The sequence below is a fragment of the Mchenga conophoros genome, linkage group LG3, assembly GCF_057382185.1.
Source record: "Mchenga conophoros isolate Kocher_MC1m ecotype Shallow Benthic linkage group LG3, M_conophoros_male_GT1.1, whole genome shotgun sequence".
NCBI classification, from domain to species: domain Eukaryota; kingdom Metazoa; phylum Chordata; class Actinopteri; order Cichliformes; family Cichlidae; genus Mchenga; species Mchenga conophoros.
In genome coordinates this window covers 77,333,198-77,358,092 of record NC_140528.1, presented here as the reverse complement: position 1 = coordinate 77,358,092, position 24,895 = coordinate 77,333,198, and the positions used below count along the sequence as shown (strand labels likewise).

The 24,895-nt window shown below is 40.8% G+C and overlaps 1 protein-coding gene across 1 annotated transcript in view; it reads right to left on the bottom strand.

The window, feature by feature from the left end:
• The window catches only part of fgf11a (fibroblast growth factor 11a), a 116,374-nt gene that overhangs the window by 31,703 nt on the left and 59,776 nt on the right, over positions 1-24,895 (bottom strand). The window contains exon 4 of the mRNA XM_085267337.1: positions 11,393-11,496. Coding sequence (XP_085123463.1) covers positions 11,393-11,496 — 104 coding nt within the window. The remainder of the gene's footprint in view (positions 1-11,392; positions 11,497-24,895) is intronic.

The following is a 24,895-nucleotide window of genomic DNA, read 5'->3' as shown; positions in this document are numbered from 1 at the left end:
CTGCTCCAAAGGTACTAGAACGAAACCTCATTCGATAGGTGTCAACACTTATTTCATATTTCTGCAAGACAGCACACTTTACTTTTGCATAGTCCATAGTGTCATCAATATCCATGGCTACATAAGCGGAACGTGCTTTACCAGCTAGCAGTGGTGCTAGGTGAAGAGCCCACTCATCTCGCGGCCACTGGCAAGCATGAGCAATTCTTTCAAAGGTGATTAAATAATGTTCAATGTCCTCACCTTCATTGTAAGGTTGCATTTTTGGCCCCTTCCAGCCTGAATGTCTCACCAGTGTTGAAAGCTGTGCCTCACTGCGTTGATGTGCCGGCTCCAAGTCAAGCCTATTTGATTCTTGTGTGCTGGCAGATGGTTCTGGAGTAGGTGCTCTCGAAGAAGCCGATGTAGATGCTTGTACTTCAAGTAACTGATGCTCTAGATTGCCATGCTGCATCTGCTGTTGAAGCTGGGCAAACTGATGCCGGATTTGCCTCCATCTATCATCCTGGCGCTTGTGCTCTTGCTCCAGTTTAGCATCGCGTTCAGCCTGCTGTTGCATCAGAGTTTGCAAAACGTTTGGACAATTCAGCCACATTCTCTTGTCCAGAAATATGGCCACTTATTGCCCCTTGTTGGTCGCTGCCATCTTGTAAATCATCTGCTTCACATTCTGGAACATGCCCTCTCTTTGCTCGGGTAGACATCTTCTCCACTCCTTAATTGGCCTGGAATCCCACTGCTGCTGCTACCAAATGTGGTAGGACTCGACTTAAGCGGTCAAAGAAGTGCAGGAGACTGATGCTGTCCAGTGTAGCAAGTGATTTATTCACCATTCTGTGGCCCAAGAATATTTACAAAGAAACAAATAAGAAACTCAACTCTATAATAAACTCAATTCAAATAAACATAACTGAACTTAAATCAACGGAAATTAAGGTCAAACTGCACACAGCTACACTGACCTGAACCCTTCTTCTGAAACACCTGAGTTCGTCTGCTTAAATAGTCCCCTTAATCAAACACTTTCTCCTCTGGACTATTCCATTCAGTAGGTAGGTGAGATGAACATGATTATATTCATCCTCTACTACTCCTCTTGACTGGCAACATAAACTCTGGTGTAATCAATACATATCACAACATTAAATCTATTTCTTTATAAACCCTTTAAAATCAACTTTATTAAATTATAAGAATTCTTCCCCTCCTGCCCTTGGTCTCTTCCTGTGACCTCAGATGAACCCAGAAGGTATAAAGCAGGAAGTAGAACTAGTGATGGGCAGATGAAGCCCCATGAAGCACTGAAGCTTTTCATCCAATTGGTTCACCCCAACGCGAAGCTTCATGAAGCTTCATTTGCTCTAGCTGGACGTAAAAATAATAGCTGGCATGAATTTGAAGAGTGTGGCATTTTGCACACAGCCTGTAAATGTCAACAACAAAAGGAGTGTGTAAAACACCTATAGTGTAGTGATGGCAGTATACTGTGTATATTTATGCTGGCAGTATGGAAAATGATTATTTGCGGCAAAGTTCGAACCGCTTCATGAACCAGTCACGTGGTACAGCCGGGCAGCGAGGCTTCGGACGTCATCATTTTCAGCTCCTCCCATAAATGAAGCAAGCCTCGATACGCGCTTCGCGGAAACGCCCCCTCCATTACTCGACACACGCTCCGAAGCCTCGATACAGAACGTCCCATCACTAAGTAGAACTACATTTCCTCCTTTTGCTTCTGGAAGACAGGTAGGTAAAGGTAAGTTCAAACAATACAAATTAACAGTTGAAATAAATAACATGTTAACTTAACAAACTTGCATGAATTGATTTAAACCAAGATGTTATATTATATAATCTGTAAAAGTGCAGAACATAAACAAACCCGGGATAGTAGATGTTTGCCTATTGCAGATTACATGTGAAATATGGTTAAATCAAAACAAGAATGTTAACTAAGAATGTAGACAAATGGTCTTCTCACCCACTTTGTCACACTGCTAAATTGATAATATGAATTAAACATAATCTTTTCATTCATGAGCTACATAGAAGTTATTGGTGTTGTTATCCCCGCACAGAAGTCTTCACAACATCTCTGCAGGAAAACAAAGTGAACTAAATATCTTGGGGGAAAAACACACACACACACACGCTGCCTCGTAGCCAGTCTCTACAGAGAAAGGAGCTGCTTGCTCTTATAGAACACAATGCAATGATGGATGTGGTAACTTTCTATATCACCAAAGACCATCCATCCCAATTAACTGGTTTTGTGAGACATGACAGCAAAATGCCACAGCATGAGATTTATAAAGGAAAGCCCTCTTACAGGAATTAATTTACAGTAAAAGGCTTTGCTACTTGAACCTTTTCTAAATTATGTTTTGTATCCTATAAATTACTGTATAAAATGTGTCTACAAATATAGCTGTCTGCTTGTGTGCATGTTACCCCCTTTGTGTGTGCGCGTGTTTACTAGTTGCTGGTACTGATCAGAATGCAGAACTTGGATTTACCCTCTCAGCTCACTGGGACGGCCGTAACTCTTGTCAAATCATAGCAAGGCCATTGTGCCTGCTCTAGCTGTAGCTGCAGCATTATAAAGCGGATATGAAATCTTCCTTTACTGTTTTCCTGTGCCATCCCTTTCTCATTTCTTCCACATGCCTACCTGCAGGCATTCGTCACCACCCCTCTCTCCTTTTTCTAATTCACGTCTCGTTACCTCCTCTCCCGGGTTGGTCTTGTGACCAAAGGCAATTTAGTGACCTGTACCTCAATGCATTTCAAAAGAAGTTCCCAGTGGAGAGCTTAGAGGAGGTCACAAACAGTGCAGAGAACACGAACGAAGGAACAAAGGAACAAGAACATGAGAGAAATAAACTGCATTTCTGTAACTACTCTCAAAAATAATTGGTGATAATAACAGTGCAGCCAACTAAAAAGCTAGGGACAGTCAACTCATAGTGTAAAAAACATATGTAGAAGTGGCTAGTTAGCAGGCTAGCTGGTAAACTAGTCTAACTAATGCAAATCTTTAGCATGTTGGGCAGTTAGCTTAGCTTAGCTTAGCTTGACTGCTAAGAGGACAAACATTTTCACTGCTATGACTCCTTTCTCCCAGCAATCCACAAACTTTTACATACAAACACAATTTACAACATACAAACAGTTTGTATGCTGCATTCTTTGTTTTCTGTATTTGTATTATTTTAAGGGTACCAAGAATAACCTCAGACTAATACCATGTGATTAAGTCCTTTAGCATTTGTAACAATTAGCAGGAGGAAAGAAGGAAATCCCGAGATGTTGCTTTTACAAGGTCTGAGCAAGAAGGTCAGTGTGGATCCACAGCTTAGCTAAACACCTACTGTTTTATCGTCTATGCAGCTGCTTCCATCCATTATCCTTTATCAACTAGACTATGCTAGCAGAGGTTCTCAATATAGTCTTTTTACTTTAGAAGGTCATATTAGCCCAAACCATAACTACAAGTGTTTTTTATATAGTTCTTCTACAGTATTTAAAGCTTAAATTTAAGCTGTGAAATGTGAAATTCAAAACCTCTGTGTTGGAAAATGTCTTTAACTTATGTGTAATCGTGATCCTGCAATAACAGCTTATTCAGATAGTACAATATGTTTCGCATGTGAAAGAAGACAGAAGTGGGGCTCTGCTCGTTTATCCTCAGGGTGTATATTCGCAATGTCATTCGAGCAAAGTTTTACTTTGTCCAACTTTCCCCTGTTAACTGCGGAAAGCTTGGCCAGAGCCGGTCCCGGGTATCGGAGTTCGGCCCAATTATGTCTGCCTGCCTCTGTCAGATTGTTTATACCTGGTTGCACATGTGTGTTTGTGGGGATGTGGAGGGTGGCTAAATTGCACAAGGGAATGTGAGTGTGGGTGTGTGGTGTACAGGTTCATTTTGTTGCTTTGTGTGTGACTGCATCTCAAAACACCACCCGCACCCCTTTCACACATCACTCCTCCATCCCTCTCCGCTGCCATCTCTCTACCCCGGAGGCTTTTCCAGAGCATACGACTAATAAAGTGGGCCAGGTCCACGGCTGAGCACTATTTTTATCAGAAAGCAATTTTCAGGAGGTGCCCACAGGTAAGCGGGTCCCAGCCGCCTCAGACAATAGAACCATGACAAGGAGTTTCCCCTCGCCATTAACCTCTGCTGAGCTGAACCACATGCCCCAGTTCTCCAAGAGCAGTGCCCAGCCACTGCACAGAACTCCACAAACCTGCACAAGCCTGCTCTCTGTCCCAGAATTAATATTAATAACTTAAAACAAACATTCCTTTGCTAACTACTTGGTATCAGAATGGATGAAGGGCAGATAACTGCAACATGCTCATTTGCTCTTAAGTGCTTTCTCAGTATGCATGATTTAAAATTTGTAGGCAGTCAGACGAGACTGAAAGAGAAGTGCTAGATGGGGAAATAAAGAGAGATGTATGGTGGCCAGATGAATAAAGGTACTGCAGAGGTGAAGGCGACAGGAGGATGATAAAGAGGAATTGTGTATTGCTGGGGATGTGTAAAGACAGATGGATACACACAGACCATCTGGCCTCTTTCCTCATACAGCTGGACTATCTGTCTCTTGAAGGAACGAAGTTTATGTTTGTGCATGTTATGATCACGGAGTCAAGCTTTAGCTATCACTGAGATAAAGCATCAATGTAGGTTTCATAGGGCCGTGGGTTAAAGTGGGCAGGGACTATCAGGAACAGTATTCTGGCACATTCAATTAATCAACAATTAAACCTACACAGTAGTATCAGTCTAGTGACTGTAAGAGTGAAGATGCTGCATTTGTGTGTAGATGGTATCTAATGTTTGCGTGATTTTCAACATCAACATTTGTATGCTAGAATAAATACAAATAAATCTCATTTGTCTGCAGCAAAGCATAAAAAGCATTTTTTGGAGGGGATAAAAGTATAAGAAGGGAGGGTTGACAGCAGAAAGGAAAGGTTTCAGGATGAGGTGGAATGGGACAAAGGGAGAGACGAGGACAAAGAGGACACAGCAAGGACGAGGACTGCAGATAAGGGACACATCAAGACAGTGATATGCTAGTGACAAAAAGCAAGGAGGGAACAGGAAAAGGACAAACCACAAGAGACGCCAACAGACACAAATGTTCAGACGGAGAGTAAGACAGACTGACAGGCAAGTAAAAGCTATACAAGTGAGATGGGGGGGGGTGGGGTTAAGGAAGGAGGAGGGTGGGGGAAGAAAGATGAGGATGGCCGTGGTTGTTGCTCCCAGAGGGGACGTTATGTTCGGTCCAAGTCTGGGGCTGTCAGGCCATCCTTCTCCCTTTCTCTCTCCCCAGCATCTTCCGATCTTTTCGTCTTCCTTCCTTTCAACAGTCAGCCCAGTTTGTTATTACTGGTGCTAAGATTCAGCCATTCCAGTCAATCAAACTGCCCCACTGGCCACTCTATTCTCAAGGAGTTTAAGGGGCTCTCGCCTTGAATACTGATTTTCATGAAAACCACCTAGCACGGAAGAAAATCCTGAAAATGTTACATCTGTATCAGCTTTTAATTCATCTTTCAATTCAATCTCTAAGCTTATTTCTAAGTCAGGATCTCATTTTTAAACAAAGCCCATTTCCTTTCTGCATATTTTTATGTAAATGCAAAAAAAAAAAAAAATACAATGTAGTGACTCACTCCCCTTCTCTCCTTCTCACCTCTATTATCATCTCACTTTATCCTCCCGAAACAAGAGGCTCATGTAGGGACAAAAGGACATTCGCTCCATCATTTAGCCTGTCGCTCCCACACTGCCTTGTTTATCTCGTGCACAACAACTTCCTGACCTATGCTTTAAGGTATTACAAGCGTGTTATTTTTTTTTTTTTACAACAGATTACTTTGCAGCAACGTGCACACGTCCCAGCCTTTTCTGCCTCGCTAACTGCTACAAGAAGCAAGGCTATGTTGTTTGGTGGTCTTTAAATATCTCTCAAGGCCACCTATTCTTGGTGAGGCAGGTAAGTCAACACTCGAGAGAGAAAAATACTTCTTCAATTATTTCTATTTATTTTTCCTTTGAAGGTTCTTTCATTAATGCTGTGTGTGGTTGTCAGAGAATGTCTATACTGTTTAAACAAAACAAGCTGTGGAATTGGGTGTTCATTGTATAATGAAAAATATGTATTATTCATAATGTGTGTGTGTGTGTGTGTGTGTGTGTGTGTCACAGCACAGTGCCATCTAAAGCAATCAACCTCATGTACTGTATATAGACGTTTACTGTTTTCTAATGGCAAATATTGGTATTTGAGTCATTGCTGGCTAGCTCCTGTGCTTAGGAAGTGATGAGGGCTGAAAGTAACTTAAAAGCGCCACATTTCAGTGCACCCCTGTGCACTTTCAGGGCCTGTAACTGGGATATTTTCATAATATGAAAGCAAAACTCTGCATGGCTTCATTAGATGTTCTACAGCTATTGTACAAAACAAAGCAGATTTGGAGGGGCTCAGGTGGGAGGCCCTGACTGATTTCCATGAAATGAGTCATATTTCTTTTTGATTTTTAAAATAATACCCATTTCACAGGATAAACTGTCCACTCAGCTGGGATACTTCACTCAGTTCACTTTCTTTGAAGTGCTGTCTGTTCCACAGTGAGTGCGTTAGCAGTAATAGATGTCTTTAGGCAACTTCCCCCCCAAGCAGACAGAAAATTGAGCGATTTAGAAAGTGAAGCCATGTGCTGCTATGAACAGCAGCAAAACAGATTTTAGCCACCTGAGAAATACTGGTTTAAGTGCCTGCTAGAGTCAGAGCATTTTCAACACTTTGCCATCAGACAGGAAGAAGGCAAAGCCATGCGCTCCACTAGCTCCACTTCAAGCTTTTCATTTACTGTCCCCTTGATTGGTTAGTTCATCTATGATGCTGCTCCTTAACGAGTTATTCGCAGAAATCAACAAACTTGGTCGACTGCTGCATTTGTTCTACTTCAAAAAAAGTGTGGTTCTAATACTGGATCCTGGTTCCAAGCCACGTTGCGTTACAGAGCAGAGAAGGATAGCTCTGAAGCTTTGACCTTTCTGTTTGTGGAAAGGAGAAAAATTTGCTTAAGAGACTCAGTCGTTTTGTATCTACTTATTTCCTTGCTTCCTTTCTGTCACTGGCTCCTTTCTCTTTTGGCGTGCAAGATTAAACAACAAATTAAATGCAAAATATATGATTAAGTACACTGACTTAAACAAAATCTTTGTTTGAGGCTGTTTACACAGCTTGCAAGATAAACTGAGGTCATCACAAATATTTGAAGTATTTAAATGGTGTCATCATTAAATTAGATTAGGTGATTATATTAAATCCCGGTGATCCTCGTGGGGAAAATGAGCTGTGGCAGCAGAGGAGTGCTGAGTTTAAAAATGAGAACAGATCAGATGGAGAATACTGAGGAAAATTACAACAAAGGAGCAACAAATGGGAAGGATGCAACTGATGAATAAAGATAAATTACAGTTCTGGGGGAAGACCAAGGCAGAAAACAGAAAACTACTTTTCTCATTTCTCTGAGCCGTTGCCTAAAAAACCCAGAACGTGCTTCATTTTCATGTCTTTCAAACAACTGTTGGAATTATTTACCGTGCATGTTGCAGAGCACATGACATCTACCACAGAGGCCAATGAAAGATTAATGCTGAGTAGCCACTGCAGTGATGTCGTGTATGTGAGCTTTTCTTATTTTACAAAAGGGAGAAGGACGGGAACAACTTTACACCCCTTGGTTACAATCCCGCTGGAGAATACTTCAGTCAACACTAATATAACCAAAGTATAAATATATTGTATACACTTCTGTAAAGCATCTTGGTTGCCTAGTTGTGCAGTTGCTATTTTTCAACTGATTCTTCACATTAATGTAGTGCTTCCATCAACTGATCCTTTTTGCTTTTAGCCAGAAACTCATTCTGGACGATACAAATTGGTGTAAGCAGAACTCACAGCAGATGTTGTTGTAACCACAAACTGTACATAAAAGATGGACGTAGCAACCGTGCTCTCACTCAGTCGTTTCTGAACTCTAGTTTTTTGTTTTTATATTCAGTTAATGTGTTTTAGCTACAGTTTTCAGTTTGTAGGTTTTCCTTTCAGACACAGTTTATATTCATTTTTAATCCGTGTCTCTGTGTTTGATAAGATACAGGAACCAAAGCAAGTGGGTTTAGGCACAGAAACTGCTTTGTTGAGGTTCACATGTGCATATTGTGGTTTGGGGTTAAATGCACATATTAAAAACATGGTATGGATCCGTTCTGGCTGGACTCCAAATGTAAGTAGTTATCGTGAATTTCTGTGTATGTAGATGTCAACGCTTGCAGCTGATAGCAACAGATCCCACATTTATCACTGACTGATAGCATGTGATTGCAAACTTGACCTCATTGAATTGCACACTGATAGCAGAGTTACTGTCTAATTGCTGTATGGCTGTCAGTTGCCTTATGTTAAGCAGAGCTTCTATACTACTTACTATCAACTTACTACATTATGTTTTCTATATTGCCTTTTCTTAACTATTCATTAACTATTAGACACAGCCAGTTAAAATAACATTGGCTCATTTTTCATTGAACTTATTGTCTTTTAACTGAGACACCAATGTTTCATACCCAGTTATCAGATAACTCCAACTTCAGCTCCAAGGCAAATGTAAAACAAACCAACCACCAACAGGCATTACCTCCAAAAACAATGAAACTTTAAAGGATGCAGATAAATTAAACAACAACTGAGTATTTCTCCTTCTCCCACGTCGCACAGCAGTTTCCACTAGATGTTCATATTAAACTCTCTCTCTGAGACCACTTCCTAAAATTCCCCTATCTTTCAAGAAATTATGCAGGCTCCTAAAACACTAATGGTTGCATAACAGGATGTCAAGACTCCACTCTCCCTCTCTCCAGACCCCGAGGCCGGTGAGCACAAAACCTGCCTTGGGTCTTCTTCCCCATCTCTGTCTTTGGGGCTCACTTGTGCAGAACAATAGCAGAGCTGCTACTTAAGGTGAGGGAGAGCAAAAAAATAAAAAAAAATCCAACACCACTCCTTTGTCCTCCGTCTGTTCCCATCTCAGAGGGATTTTCTTAAACATTTTTTTTTCAACACTCTCTTTCCCTGTGGTTATTTCCCTTAGTGAAAATGGGTCACCTTTCTTTTTGTCAGGAGAATGCTTGGGTAAGTATAACCTCTGCATCTGTGTGTTTGGAGGTGTGTGTGTGTATTCAAGGTTTTTTATGATCGAGAAATGGTTCCAAGCCCTGGAAAAGTCATGCAAGGACCATTTTCTGGGTCTCATTAGGGGGGAAGGTATATTTCTTCAGGGACTTCCAGTGTAGCATGAAGATATCCAGTCTTTTATTTTTTTTGTTCCATTTGCTGGTTATTGTTTATCAAACAGGTTAATTCAGGTAAATTCTAAAAATAATAATAAAACAAAATTAATAAAGAAATAATGAAGTCAATTATCAGATAAACTGATTCATTTAGACAAACCCCTCATGTGTCCCCCACACTGCTAGCAACCAAAGTCTGTTTGACAACTGACTACAAGTGATCAAACCACCTGATTATAAGTAGTCTGTAAACAAATGTTATTACAGTTACTTATAATTATAAGTAACTTACAGTTACTTATAATTGCATCTTTCAGCTGGTCTCTATTATTATGAATAATGATATTAATGTAGCATTAGCTTGCAAAGTCACCTAGCAAAACAGCTAGCTTGGTTTAGCTTTAAGTAAATGCTAATGTGCCAGTTCCTCTGACACTTGAGGTAGTCTCCAAAGCGTTCAATTTCCATATTAAAATGTCCAAATTCAGCCAACGATATAATATGTTTGTAGTTGTTTTTGTTTTAATATTAAAGTGCTAAACCTAAAATAAACTAAGTTAAAGTAAGTGAACTGGACCTCTTCACCATATTTGTGGTGTTTGACAAGAGATATCTGGCAATGAATATCACCTGCTGCATGTTACAGCTCATCCAATAATTTTGTGGTCCTATTTTTTTTCTTCTAGTATTTATTGAGCTGTTACTAATTAGCAGGCATCCATCTGCGCATTGCACCCATACTGTCTGTGGACATGGCTCACTTACCAAGTTTGCTTGTGGTTGTGGACAAGTTCTCATCCACATATTGTCACTCCTGACACCAAAAAGACAACATGCTAATGTTGAAGCTTCAAAATGAGTCCAGCGATCAATAGATAGTATCAATGAGGCTACATTCAACTTATCTATACATGCAAACATGAGGTAACAAACCTATTAACTAACTTTACTTAATATTATGTAATTTCTAGGCCAGGATGACTGTAAAGTAAGAACTGTCTTATGCTCAGTGCAGCTTGTGTTTGACAAAGTGAGAAGCTGCTAGAATTAAGGACAAACTGCTGTTCACATACTGTATGTGTGGCAGCACAGGGGGATGATTTATGTGTGTGCGCTCTTTCCAGGCTTGTTTTTGCATTGTTGCTCCTGACAGAAACCCTTTACCTCCCCTCCTCATTTCTGGCAGTATGTGCGCAGGCAGCGTTGGATGGACTTTGAAGTGAGCGCACTGATGCACTTCAAACAAGATCTCACACACTTTGCCATTTTGCCAAGAGGACGAAAAAACAGCTGGAAAAAAAAAGAAAAGCTTTTCTCTGCATCCTGATAGAGTGCACTCGGATCACCTGTTATTCCAAATCTGTGGCTCTGCTGCTTCTGTCTTCACATCAATACGAAACCTCAGCGGGAGCGTCGTTTGTGCTTTTTCAAAAAATGGTGGCATACAAGTGCTGCTGTGACCGAGAGCAGGAAACTGTTTAATGTACAGATCTTTACAAGCGCTGCGCAGATTCAGACGTCTCCACCTCTGCCTCACTGACTGTGAGCAAAGCTGGTTATTTAGAAAAGTTGTGTGTATGGAGGGAGATTCATGTTTCACTGAAGTAATACACTGCTATCAGTCCACTATAATGGAAACTGGCACATAGATCAGCAGAACTGTGTTAATTATGCCTTAAAGAGTAGTCACCACATTCACATCTGGCAATCTGCAGACGCTAAAGAAAATATGTATTCCCCAAGTAGTTGGCAAGTGGTTGCTGGAAGACCAATTTTACCCGGTGACTGCCAGCGACCACTTGCAAATGGAGATTTTTCCCTAAAGCAGTCTCCAACCACTCTGTACTCCTGTGTGACTGAGGCCTAAGCTATCACATGTCACTCAGCAATTTAAGAAAAGCGATTGCAATTACAGATGACCTTGATAAGCCTGTAAACTTTGGGCATATATCTGTATTAGCTCTATCGGAGCAAACAAACATGGAATGACAGTGTGTTTGCTATTCATACCGAAGTGTAGAGGTAGCCCTCGCTGTTCATGGCAACGTAGAGCCCTGTCTTGGTGCTCTGGATGGCCACTATCCTGAGCCCCACAGGAATCAAGTTGAACTGCACTGCAAGACACAGAGAGGGAGGAGTGATGTTAGAGCAATCATTCTGTCTCTTAAACGTTCACAGTGCTTTCTCGTGGCATAAAAAGACAATTGCTTTCCAGCTGTCTCTTGTTTCACACTCCCTGTTGTACAGTTTATCTGTCAAAGGTGAGAAAAGCAAGTTTGTGAAAAAGGCAAAGAGAGAGGGCGGAAAGGATTTGGAGACAGAAATTTTGTGTTTACCTTTCTTGGGGTGAGAGTAAGAGTTCAATACGTTTAATGCTTGATATCGAGATACATTTGAGTGCCTTGTTTAGGACAGAGACCTGGCAAATTCCTTTGCTTTCTTTTATCTGTTCTTGAATACACCAGGTGTACATCAGAAAAACAGAACATTGCCCTACATGCCATAGGAATACTTTCATTTGCAATACACGAATCTATTATTGAACGTGGCAGTTACAATGAAGTAAATTCAGAAAAGAAAAAACATGCAGCTGTGAATTTTTTTTTTAATCAATGGGATTTCTGACAGTCATAATGATATTTTCACAGAGAACGTGTGCATGAACCCTGAACATTTTATTAGAAAAATCAGCATTAGCTCATTTTAATCAAAGCTCTGTAATCTTGCATCCCAAGGTGTGCCACACATTTTAAAGGCTGTATATAGCTTGAAAGTGAACCGGATTATTAAGTAATGCAGGTCATAGCTTAGGCTAAAAATGCGAGGAATGCAATCCCCCAAAAACTCATTAAGGGCATAAAGAATTTTCCATAGTTTGACATTTATAGTCTTTTAGTGAAGAGGTTAAGTGTGGTGGTGGTCGCCGGGCAGGCCTTTGGATTCTCCCTAAAATCTAGATTCATGCCACAGAGAGATAGAGACACAGCGAGAAGGAGAGAGAGAAGGTAGCTCAGCAGAGAGTTTTAAGAATAGCGTGCATTAGAAAGTGAATTCATTTTCTGCATCCCGACACACTAAACAGCACTTTGTAATGTAGTTTGCTGAATGTCCTCCTGTGAAACCTTGGATCTCCTACGTGCATAGCTCTGCATAAGAGCTAACTTCAGCCTGGACACCAGAACAACAGTCACTGTTTCCTTCTCATTTTTGTTCCTGTAGATGCACAAGCTTTTCTGGTATGAATGTAGATCGTGTCTGAGTGTCTAAAAAAGTTTCTTATATGATGTGGCATGGTAAGCTGAACGGTACTGACAAAGCAGCCTGTGGCTGCCAGCTGCTCTGTGGTCACAGTGTCATGATGACCAAATGCTACTGAGATGATTAACCTTCCTGCCTTCTTGGGACCTTTTTGTGCCACTGCTATGTGTTAAATGGCTGCCATTTCCACTGTGTTCAGTGAATATCACCAAACTTGCCACAGGATAGTTTTTACCTGTCAATGTTAATATTCCAGTGTGAATTCCTTAAATCAGCCTAAAATCAGCCGATAAAAAAATATATATATATATATATATATATATATATATATATATATATATATATATATATATATATATATATATATATATATATATATATATAAGGGTGGTATGGCTTACAAGGAGTCTCTCTTCCTTGACAGTCTGAAGTCATGTCACAGTAATGTGTAATGTGTGTCTTGTTTGAGTGTGGATAGAAATGTCACGTCTGTGTTCACACTGCTGGACAACAATGTCTTTCAGTTATTGAAATTCAACAATGTTTTTTAGTCAACAATGTCAGATACGACTACTCTGCTTCATTTCTGAGTTTTGCTAGAAAAAGAAATTACGCCACAGTAAAAATGACATTTTAATAGAACAGCTAGTAATATTACCATCACCCACCGACAGGAAACCAAAGGTTTTGTTGGTATAATCTACCAAATGGATACAGGTTGTATACATATTAACATCTCCTGTCTGCATCAATTACTGCTCACTCAGTTAAAGCCCATTTGGCCGTAAGAGTGTTTAGGCTGGGATTACTGTCTGGAAGCAACAACTTCTGAAGGCTCCCTTTGAAATCTGTCAGAAATTATGCTAATTGTGAACTCTCTGTGTGTGTCTGTTTATGTGAGTGTCCTTGTGTCTTCTTTCCTTTTTCTGTTTCCATGTTCTCCTCCTTATGTTTAATTCCATGCCTCCCCTGCCTGTCATGTTTATCCCATGTTTCCGTCATATCATGCCTCTCCTCTCGCTCTCTCGTGCTGTCTCGAATCATTGCTCTCTCGCTCTCTCCCTATGTGTTGTCTCCGTTAACTGTTCCTGCGTCCCCTTCGTTATCTCCTCCCGTTGCCTCCTTAATCCATCTAGCTTCCCTGACTGTTCTTTCCTCTCAGCAAAAAATGTCATGTTGTGAGTTAGTCTACGTCTTAGTGTTTCCTGTTTTATTCTGACAGTCTTGCGTTCCATGTTCGGTGTGTTTAGTTTTGCTTCTGCTGTCTCGTTGTGTCTAATTTGCCTCATGCATGTGTTTCCTGTTCCCTCGTCATTCCTCTTGTATTTAAGCCCCCTGTTTCCGTCTGTCCAGTGTCGCTTTCTCCCTCATTCCCTGCTGTTGTTCTGCCTGCCTGCCTGCTTAGTTCATGTGTATCCCAGTTTTTGTTTGTTCTTTTGGAGTCCAGCAATAAAGCTGAATTTTGAGTCGAGTTCTGCCTGCCGCACACAACAAACACGACCTCAGACGTTGTATAAAGATTGGAGAAATAGTACAGAACATTTTAATAACTGGGTTTTAGAGACTGGACTCATGCACCTACCAGCGTATTGTGTCTCACTTTTCTAGTTCTTACGCTAAGGAGAGGTGCTCATATTTTGTGTTTTAGAGTATCAGCTTTTACTTGCTGTTGTCTTGTGAAGCATTCCACCATCACATAGTTACCAGCAACTACTCATTTCTTTACACAATGTCTGTTACAATCAAGTTGATTTTGACTTTGGCAAAATTCCCATACTGCCATTAGTCCTAAATGCCAAAGCAGACAACACTGCTAAGCTTTTCGTTTAAACTCTGGTCGAGAATATAAAAACTGAAGCATAATTGGGATGCAGTATGTGTGAGTGATTTCGTCTTCTTTTGGCAAATTGCAAGAGTGCATTATAAAGTCAGAGCCCAGTTGTCAAAGTGACAGATTTCTTACACGGATGAAAAATGAAGTCTAAGGAGCATGTTTTAGATTCATGAAGCCATTAGCCACTAATAGACAAATCAATTTCAAATCAAAAGTTCTGCCAACATAATGGATGGAAGTTAAGTTATCAGATGGTGTCAGAAAGTCAATGCTGGCCGTGATTAAAAACTAACAACTTGTCAGTATTATTTCTGATGAAGATTAAGCTCTGACCTCTTAAGAGTTAAGATTTTCTTTCTAGTACGGCAACTTGGAAAACAAAACACATTCCTTCTTTTTCGAGCAGCATTTATGCTCTTTAACTTTTTGTTGAGGAAAACTTAAAAACTTAGATTATATTCCAACTTTCCACAGAACAGTCACTGTAACGTACAGTTTTTACCACCTGCACTGAATATAAAGACAGCCCACCCTACTCTTTCTCTCTCTCTCTCTCTCTCTCTCTCTTTCCTTTCTCCATCTTCAGCATGTTGCTTCTATTTGCTCAATCGATTCCTGCATTTCAAAGAGTTGGTTTCGCAAATGAACAAGGTGTCACCAATGAGCATGGCTGGGATGACAAATAGAGCTGGGCACATGCACACACATTGCCTCCCACCTTCTTGTCACCCTCCTACTCCTGCTTCTCACTTCCTAACAGTGCTAGGTGCACTGTTGTGGCGATAACTGCATGTTATCTATACACACAGGAAGAAAACCACCACAACACATGCAGGTGGACTACACTGTCCAAGATAATAAAGACAGAAATGAGCCGTAGTCCCTGCATGACAGTTTTACATTTTACAAACATAAAGATACAAAAACTTTATAGTTAGCATTTGTAGCTAGCACACAACCTACAGAAATAACTAGATGTTCTGTAAAAATACAGGATATTTTGAAGGGTTATAGCTGTGACAATATAAAAGTCATCAGTCTATGTCAACAGCTACAGCATAAGAGTTTTTGGCTAACATTAGCCTGTTTTGTTGGATTTGGAGATTAACGTCATGTAGCTAAGCAGCAAAAGTGTGATAGAAGTGTCAGTTCACATTGCTGACAATATTTTTTGTTCTACATGCAGAACAGGAACAAAGATGCTGTTAGCATGAAGCTTGTATCTTTCTCTAGCAAGATATCATGTGTATAATTATTAAGTGTTCTTTGAGTAACATTCATGATCTATGTTTTAATGGTAGTCAGGTGGGAAAAAATTTAAAAGACAAAAATATTTAGAATATTTTATAAGTGATAAAATCGATATATGAGATTGCAATTTCTGCTCACTCCCAGAATTATGAATCTAAAAAGTCAGACATTACTTCCTGTTACTTCAAAAGCTGCCTCTATGAAACACGAGATATTCTTTGGTAGCAGTCCAGCGGCTGGTTTGCACTTGCCTTGTTTTTGCTGATTCTTTTAATACTTTGACATCCTGGGAATAAGACAGGCTCAAAATTGATAGTAGCCATTAAAAATAATATTCTGCCCTCAACAAAATAACAAAGACATTTGTGTGTGCATGTCCCTGATATCATTATAAGCTGTATTTGGACAACACCAGTAGAAGGTCAAAACAATCAGGCTTTAGCTTTTGCTTCATTCCTTCTCTCACTCTCTTTTTTCCTGCTTTCACACTTCAGATTGTTTATTTCCTTCTTATCCTCCATCAAAAAGAGCTTTGCTAATCGCATGTATAACATAACTGTTTGCATGGATAGCGGAGGCATCCCATTTCATCCCTCTTCCTCTCCGTCGTTACATTTGAGTCGCTTCTAGTAGAACAGAGGACACTGCTAGATTAATCAAAAGTCTTTTGGGGGAGGGGAAAGAAGAAGAGGGGAAGGGAAATGAAGGGGAGGCCGTTGCCAAATCAATCCCACAGTCAATTTGAGGCTTGAGATCATCTACACAATAAATAAACAAGGAGAAAGTAGAGATGGGAAGAGGAAAGGGAGGGGCGGCTCAGCACTGGGAAGCAGGACATAGAGTTAAGCTGTAAGGAGGGCCTCTGCAGGCCTGCACTCTGCGCTGCTGCTCTGCAGTGTTGCATTGTGCAGCACAGTTGGTCTCTACAGGAATGAGAAGAGGATTACAGTCATCTTTGAGAAGTCACACAGAGTTTAACTTATGGACAGCTGCGCTTCATTTAGTTTCCAGTCTCAGTGAAGCTGGTTGGATAAGAGCACTGTCACGAGATGCTGATGCATCTAAAACTGACTCATTCCAAGGTTATGTCTAAACTATTTCTTACTTATGTTGAACAGACTAAAGAATGCATAAACGGTAACAGGGCTTACAGAGAAGCTGAGCTACTGTGAACGAGTTATGTTCTTGCATTTGAGTTTCCTACACTATTAAGATTATAATGTTCCTGCACATGTTCCACTCATACCCTTCAGTTATGAGTTATGTCGATGGTCACTGAGTAAATCGAGGGAATTACAGATACAGTATAAGTTTTCGTCAGTGATGACACACAATGTGAGCTCAAATCATTCATGCATCTCAAATACTGTAAGTCGTCCAGACTGCTCCATAACTAGGCTAAAATCCTATAGGCTCATTCAAGCAAACATATAAATGAACTTGCTGTTAGCATGCAAGATAAAACTAGATTAAATGATTTGTCTTCAGCAGTAAGTAATTCTCAATATTTTCACCCATCTGTTGCTTTCTAACATTCCCCTTTTCACCTCACATCTGTCTTTACTATTTGCAGTTATTTAAAGTTCCCTGCTCCTTAAAAATGTGCCACACATAGATGTTTGACCTTCTCTGTGTCTATAGATATTGATTTTGTGACATCACCACTGGTTGAGAAGCCAGTCACGGCTCAGTATATGATTTGGATTGGTGTAATGTGGTATACATACGCTCAGATGCAACTTTTCGGTGATGTAGGTGACATCTAAAGTTCAGCAGTTAGAAGTTTTCACATGAATAGCTTTTGCATATGGTGCTAGATTTTCCAGAGGGCAGGCATTTTAAACTGAAGGAGGTTTTAAGTAGAATCATTCAATTTACCAGTGCTATAAGAGATAAGCGCAGATAAGTAACTAAATTAACCCAATTATCTTGGCTATACAATATTTTCTAAACAAAATACTCAGTTTTACTCTGATTTTAGATTATTGTAGCTTCTTTTCTTTACAGTGTTACCACTGTAGAGCAAGAGGATCACAGAGACACACTGCTGCCTGCCTATAGCTTTTGTCCATTTGCTATGCTACCTATTGTAATAGTCGGAATTGTGTGGTGTCTCCTTGGGAAAACTAGTTTAGTGTTTGGTGATGTCGCAGGTGTGCACCACTGCTAACTGTGGAGTGTGAGAGAAACGTTCTTGCACATGGACGCATGGACCTCATATTTTTAACTCCCTAACTCAAAGTAATGTTACGGGTTGTATGAATACTGCTCGCTTCATGTATGATAAGCCAGCAGCCGTTCAAACGGGCCTTGTAAGGCCGGTGGAGAGTGTGTTTATTAAAGGACAAGCAAAAGGACAAGCACGGTGGAATTCCCAGTACCAGTGTGGTCGTGAGGAGGAGTCACAGAGGAGCTGAAGGTTCTCCCCACTCACAACAAGTGAGAACCGGAATATAGCCTGGAATATTAATCCAGGTTCTATCTTGTTAAAACCGAGAGGTACAGCACAGAGCTACATAACCACTTGTGTTTACATTGACAGCTAAGAACCCACACTGAGCACAGGGGGAACATGCAAACTCGACATAAAAAGGACCCATGATGGTTTAATCCAAGTAGTAACCTCCTCAGCTGAAAGATGAAGCCTCCACTGTGCTTTACAGTGGCGGTGGCTCTAGACGCTGAATTCCTCCGTACCTACTGACGTGGATTTGAACCAGAAATTTCATTTTAATTTTATTATTGACCGTAATCCTTTAACGTAACAAGTTTTAAAGGTAACGATATCTAGCAGTGGTAACCTACCACATTACAACTGGATATGTTAACATGACTTTAAATAACGTGTATTTTTGCTCAGCGTTAACGTCAAGCTGTGAACTCTAACGTATTCGTGAATAATTCCTTATTATCTGGAATGATCAAAAGTTAAGCTGCACTGAAAGCTACTGGATGATAGTCATGATCTTATTTAATTTACAACATTGTTTAATAACATTGTACTTAAATAATCAAAATCCCAACATAGTCGCAAGAATATGAAATGGAGTCTTTTCCCGACAGCCCACTGCACTGGGATCATTAATGTGACACTTGAACTAATAAAGCTACAGAAAAGTGGATTTGCATTGGCAACAAATGAAATAGCCTCTTCGCACCTTGTCATTTGTGTTGGAAAGAAATGAGCTTTAATGGCTCAAGAGCAGATTAAATGAGTTGCAGCTGAGCTTCACGCCTGATTTCCCCAGTGGTCGATGGCTCTGATGACAAGACAACTACTTTCACAGTCCTGTTATTTAACTTCCACCTCTTCCCTCTAGACCTTCCTCTCCATAACTGATTTCTCTGTGCCTTTATCTGTCTTCCTTTCACTTCCATCCATCTCTCTCCTCTCTTTCCCTGGTGTTTTTTTTGTCTTTTCAGCCCTCTTTGTCATGAATTAACGTCCCTTTTTCTTATCTTATTGTTTTTTTTTACACATCTCTCCATTTTTCTTCCTTATTTGTTCCCTTTCAGTTCCCCTGTTGCCTCTTGTCATTCTCCCCATCCTGTGAAACCAATGCTCTCCCATTCATCTTTGTCCTATTTTACCCTGCAGCCTCATCTGTCTGGCTCTTCATCGCTCTCTCTTCTTCTCTCTGCCTCGTATCCTCACTACTTCTTGTTTGGTATTCTTCATGCTCTTCTTCTCATCCTTGTGAGCCCGCTCTGCTACTCTTTCCACCTTTCTCCTCATCTGTCAGATGGAGCTTTGGCTTTCAATATTCACATATTCCAAGGAGGAAATCCTTGGATGCTTCAGCTCTCACACAGAGCTGAGCTTCCCTCATCTGCCTTTCAAGCTTTTTGCCTCCCTGCCCTCTGCGCAGGAGCGTTATCGAGCACTGGGGGAAAGTTAAAGAAAAAAAGAACAGACTTGTTCCAGAGTGCAAAGCGAGATAAGTAAAATTTCCTTCCAACTGTGGGAGATGGTAATTACAGTGGATAAAAGCCTGGGAATCAAGTTCCTCCTCATGGCTTCCCGATGTACACGCTGAGAGTCAATAGCTTTCATCTATCTTTCTCTTGTGTCCATTTTTCTTCCATTTTCTCTGTGTCCATCAATCTGTCTCCTTCTGGGATTTTTGCTTTCTTCGTCCCCCGAAGGAAATCAAGATCAATCCCTCATGACCTATCCACAGAATTTATTCTCTCCCTTCTTTCTTTTAAGGTATTTTAAATCTTCCTTTGCTCTGTCACCTGTCTCAGATTTTTTTTACCAGTACTGACATCAGGTACATGTGACCTTTTGAAACACTTTCGAAATGGCCCGAGGCCATTTATAAAAACACAATGTAACTTAAATGTAGCCACAGTTGTTTGGCAGCAGTACAGTCAAACCACTCAAATTCCTGAAGAGGCACATTATTCAAGGTACAATTTTATCCATAACTTAAACACTGTTTACGTAGAAAGCAATTTGGTCATCACCCCTTGATTTGGATTTAGTCCTTAGCATCTTTGGACAAATTGGTAATCATCTGACATTTCCAGCACAGACACATGTCGGTTACCAGCATTCTTTGCTCCTTTGGTGGTACTTTCAGTTGGTCAGGAACAAATAAAACACTGGAAAAAGCCAAACAATAACATTTTTAAGTTATCTAAGTGAATTATATATCATGTTTAAACTGAGTAGCGAAAGACTGCAGGGGGCCTGAAAACTATGTGCCCGGGGTTCGGTGTTCTCGCTGGCTCTGGTGAACATTGACCTCCCGGTCAGCTATCTTAACAGACTTCTCCAAAAATGCCAGAGCACTTTTACAAATATGTGATGTTTTGATAAATCAAGCAGATATTTGAAGTTTACACAGCTACATTCTCACCTGAAAATAACTTAAGAGACCCAGAAAGAGTCAAATTAAAAATAAGTAGCTGCCGCAATTGTTTGAAACTGGAACTGGCTGATTCGCGCTATGAATTCTGGGATAGCTATGATACCGGGGAATGCTTCTTCTTCTTTGGCGTTTAATGGCAGCTGGCATCCTTGTAGATGCATTGCTGCCATCTTCTGTTTCAGTCCATTATTACACTCTTAAATCTTACTACTTATTCCTGTGTCTTTCAGGATCTTACAGAGCTTCAAACGACGGTAACAGGGTTATTAATTAAGTCGTCGACAAAATCGTCGGCATAATCGTGACTACTCAACTAATTGTGGCAGCCCTACTAGACGTAGAATTATTTCCCATATCTTTACAACTTAGAAGAAAATTCTAATCATTACAGAAATAATTAAACTTTTTTTAATGGTCATCTCAACTAAATTCAGAGTCTCCATGAACTTTTCAAATGAATGGAAAGTTTAAAAACCCAAGAATCTGCGTTGCACTTAAACAAATGTTCAACCAACTATGAAGTGTAATTGATTTCTATTAAAGTGGCTAAAACATGTCAGAGCAACACACAGTACAGCAACTTCATTTCCATTGAAAAGATAAGTAAATCTTAAAGTTGCTCCTCTTCCCTCCCCTCTTTCCTCTCCCAGCTTTATTATATAACAGCCTGGAAGAGCCAAGAACAGGCAAGGAGAGAGGAGAGGAGGAGCAGAGGGGGGCAGCTCCTCTGACCTCCCACCAAAGGGGGGAGACACAGTGATTGAGGAGCCATCAGCTGTATGCCAGCTGCTCCTCGTGCTCCCCATCACTCCCTCCTGTCCCTCTGCCTTTTTCACCGTCATCCTCACGTCTCCCCCCCCCCCCCCTCCTTCTGTCTCACTTACTCTCTTTCTCTGCCAGCCCATCTTGTCTCACTGGCTCAGTTTGCTCTGGCCCGTCTTCCCATTCTCCACTCCTCTGTGATCCTCTTTGTTTCCACCAATCTCTCACTTGCAAAAATATAGTGTGCTTTGGTCACAGCTTCCTCTGTCACCTAGTTAAGAAATCCCTGAAGCCGCTTGCTTTAAAAAAGTGATAAAAGTATTCCAAGGCCATACAAAAGCCACTCTTGTCACTTTTTGTTCTATTACATCCCCTCAGGGCTTCTGTACCTCTTCCCAGCTTTTTCTTTCCCTCCATTTGGCTTTCCTTTCAGTGTCCTGCCTTCCTGACACATTTGGGTCCAGGAGAAACAGGAGGTTAAGGTAGCTGCTGTAAAGCCTGGTACCCCAGGTAGAGAGGTGACAAGAGGGAGCCAATGGACCGGGCTCCCTCCTGCCCCTTGGAGGTCGTTCACTGCAGCAGGTCACAGGCGAAAGTTTCATCCTGGAGATCAGCCGATGAGTATCACAGCTGGCTGCATGGGCCAGCGCCTCAGATATGAACTTCCCTGTTCCTCCCTTAATTATTTATCCCATTTGATGCTGATTTGGCCTTTTTTGGTGTTACACACTTTTGTGTTATACACTTCAGTGGGGTGCATAATCACTGCTGAAAATGAGGCTGATGAGTGGTAGAAGGTGGCTATTGTTACATATAAGGGTTGATCTGTTTCAGATATAAGAAAAAAATTACAAATACTTTAACTTCCAACAATTCACCCTAATCTTGCCCCTAAACCTGGGTTAAGGTTTGCTTTTGTCCCCATGATCAATAAGGATTTTTTTTTCTTTAAATGTTAGGCAGTGATTAGTCTATTTCCAAAGTCCAAATACATTTACTTCTTAAGATAGATCACCTGTAACCTGTGTAGAGTTTGGGATAAGGGGTATCTGTTGATAGATGTAAAGTGGGAATAATACCTGTTTCTGTCCTCTTCCTCCTCCTGCTACGGGGGGATTGTCCTTTGTGTTTACTTCATGTTTTATTCTGAAAGTTAGTTCCTCATATGCTTTCCTAGTTTTCAGTTAGCTACTGGGAATTTTCCTAAACAAAAAAAAATATCAGCTGTTTTTAAAATGTATGTGTCAAGTTGGGACGCTGAGATTTATCTTACTCTTGCCACAGCCAGTGGTTCATGGAACTGACACTAAAGGATGCCTTCTGTGTATCTCTGTGATTCTGACAGCTTCTACCATCTATAGCATTTGATACCTCGGGAGTGAGAACAGGATCTGAGAAGGCCAAGCACACAGAAAGTCCCAGTGTCACAGCTAATTCATTTTTAGCAGCACCAAGAGAGAAAGTAACAACGGACAGACTGAACAGAGTTGGTAGAATCGAATGGCTTTTGGGCTCAGTGTGTAACTAAGCAGGTTACACTGCTGGGTTACTCTCTCCACAGGAGGAGAGAATAAGTTTCCGGGGCTCAACGTCAGTGAGGATCTGAGCTGGTCACAAAAGCAGTGAGACAATAACTCTTCCTTCTGCGGCTGCTGAGGAGGTTTGAGGAGATTCTATCAACGCGACTTCAAGAGTATTCTCTCTGGCTGTATCGTGATTCTGCATTGGATGGTCAGATCAGCCCAATGTATCACCAAAAAAAAAAAGAAAGCAAAAAAAAAACAGGTGAATTCTATATGCAAGAGTGAAACTGAGTTAAAGCAAAAGGTGTCTGTTTGTCGGTCACATTGCATTTTATGGTCTGAATTTCCACACATTCTCATGCACACACACTCATACAGTTCATAAGAGTTGATGCTCACACAGCAATTTCTGCTCATTCAATGTTCTGTGCAGCCAGGTGGATGATTGTGTCTCTGATTGATACTCTATTTCACTGATGTCAATCTCTAGAAGACTGTTTGCTTGAATTAATAAATAATCTGTAAGTGCACAGTTTGGGTTTTGCAGAGTTTATCACATGCCGCCTTTGAAAATGTAACAGCTCAGGGAAGCCATGCACCAGATACTGGCATTGATGGAATTAGTGTTGTTATAAAAATTAACCCCTGCAAACAAGTTGCGGTCTGACCTCCGCCGACTGAAGTTTATTGCCACTGCACGCTAGGGGTGCTGTTACACAATGCTCGTCTTTACATCTGTCTGGGCATGAGCCCTGTTCGCCTTCAGATGTGCCCAGCGGTATTATGTGATCACTTCAGACAGAATGTTCAGCCGACATTTGCCTCAGCGTAGGTGTGCAGTTACATAAGAGGGAGAGGTGAGTGCAGATCTAATCACTTTATGGAGGTGTTTAACCAACCTCCTTGGGCTAGAGGATTCATAACCTCGGTGCCAAACCAGCTTTCAGGGATAACAGTCCCGGGGATTGTTATGTGAGAATCTGGAGAATCAGTCTTCTGGAGAGTTGTCTTGAAATATTTCACTCATTGTTTATTTCACTAAATAAACACTTTATGCGCTGCTATGTTTCCCATCAGCAAATATCATCCTGCCAAGTTACATAAGCTAGTCTCCAGGACAAATGCCAGGGGAAAACCTCACAACGAACACCTCAAGGTTAGATCCAGGTTATTCCAACCCAGTAACAATCCTGCAGCCACAAGGATTCTGACGTCTTAATAGAATGCTGAAATATAATCTTGTACAGGGGAACCACAGCTGAGTGTCAACGTGTGATTTTCTCCCCTCCCTGTGTAGAGTGTAAATCCAAAATTGTGCTAAGCTCATATTTCCCACCCAAACTGGTGTTTTGACAGAAAAAAGCTGCCGTGTTGCCACATCAGGGATTTCCTGTAATATAATATTGATCTCTTTGGAAAGGTTGGAGTCCATCCAGAGACTCTAGGGAATCATGGGATAGGATGTTTTGAGTCATTAATGTTCTAGGCGATGCCCCTCGCAGGGTTAGGTGTGTGTGCACAATCACAAACTCAGCAACCAAAGAAGGACAGCAGGTTTTTGTGTGACTGTTAAGAACTGTAGGTCTTCAATAAAATCTTCAGAGTGGTTATTTGATACCATTAAGTAGTTTTGAAATACTATAGTTAGAAATTGAATCGCTAGCAGCTGAACACATGAACAATAGTCAGTGTTCACAACACTGAACGCTGTTTCATGAGGAATTTCGAGAGGTCAGAGAATCTCCCATTTCAACAACACTGAAGCATTAAACAGTTATCATAATCATTAACCCAGCCAGCAAAGACTGTTAGCAGTTATCCAGTAGCCACATTAGCCATCTATTAAGTTATCATTGGGTAGCGGTTAGCAGCTATTGCTAACAATAAAACTATAACATTAGAGTTAGGTAGGAAATATCCTTTCCATAGATCGAGCGTGTTAATTTAACAGGATAATTCAGTTACAGTATTTGTGCCTTAAAGGGTGTTAAGTTTCTCTTAAAAACCA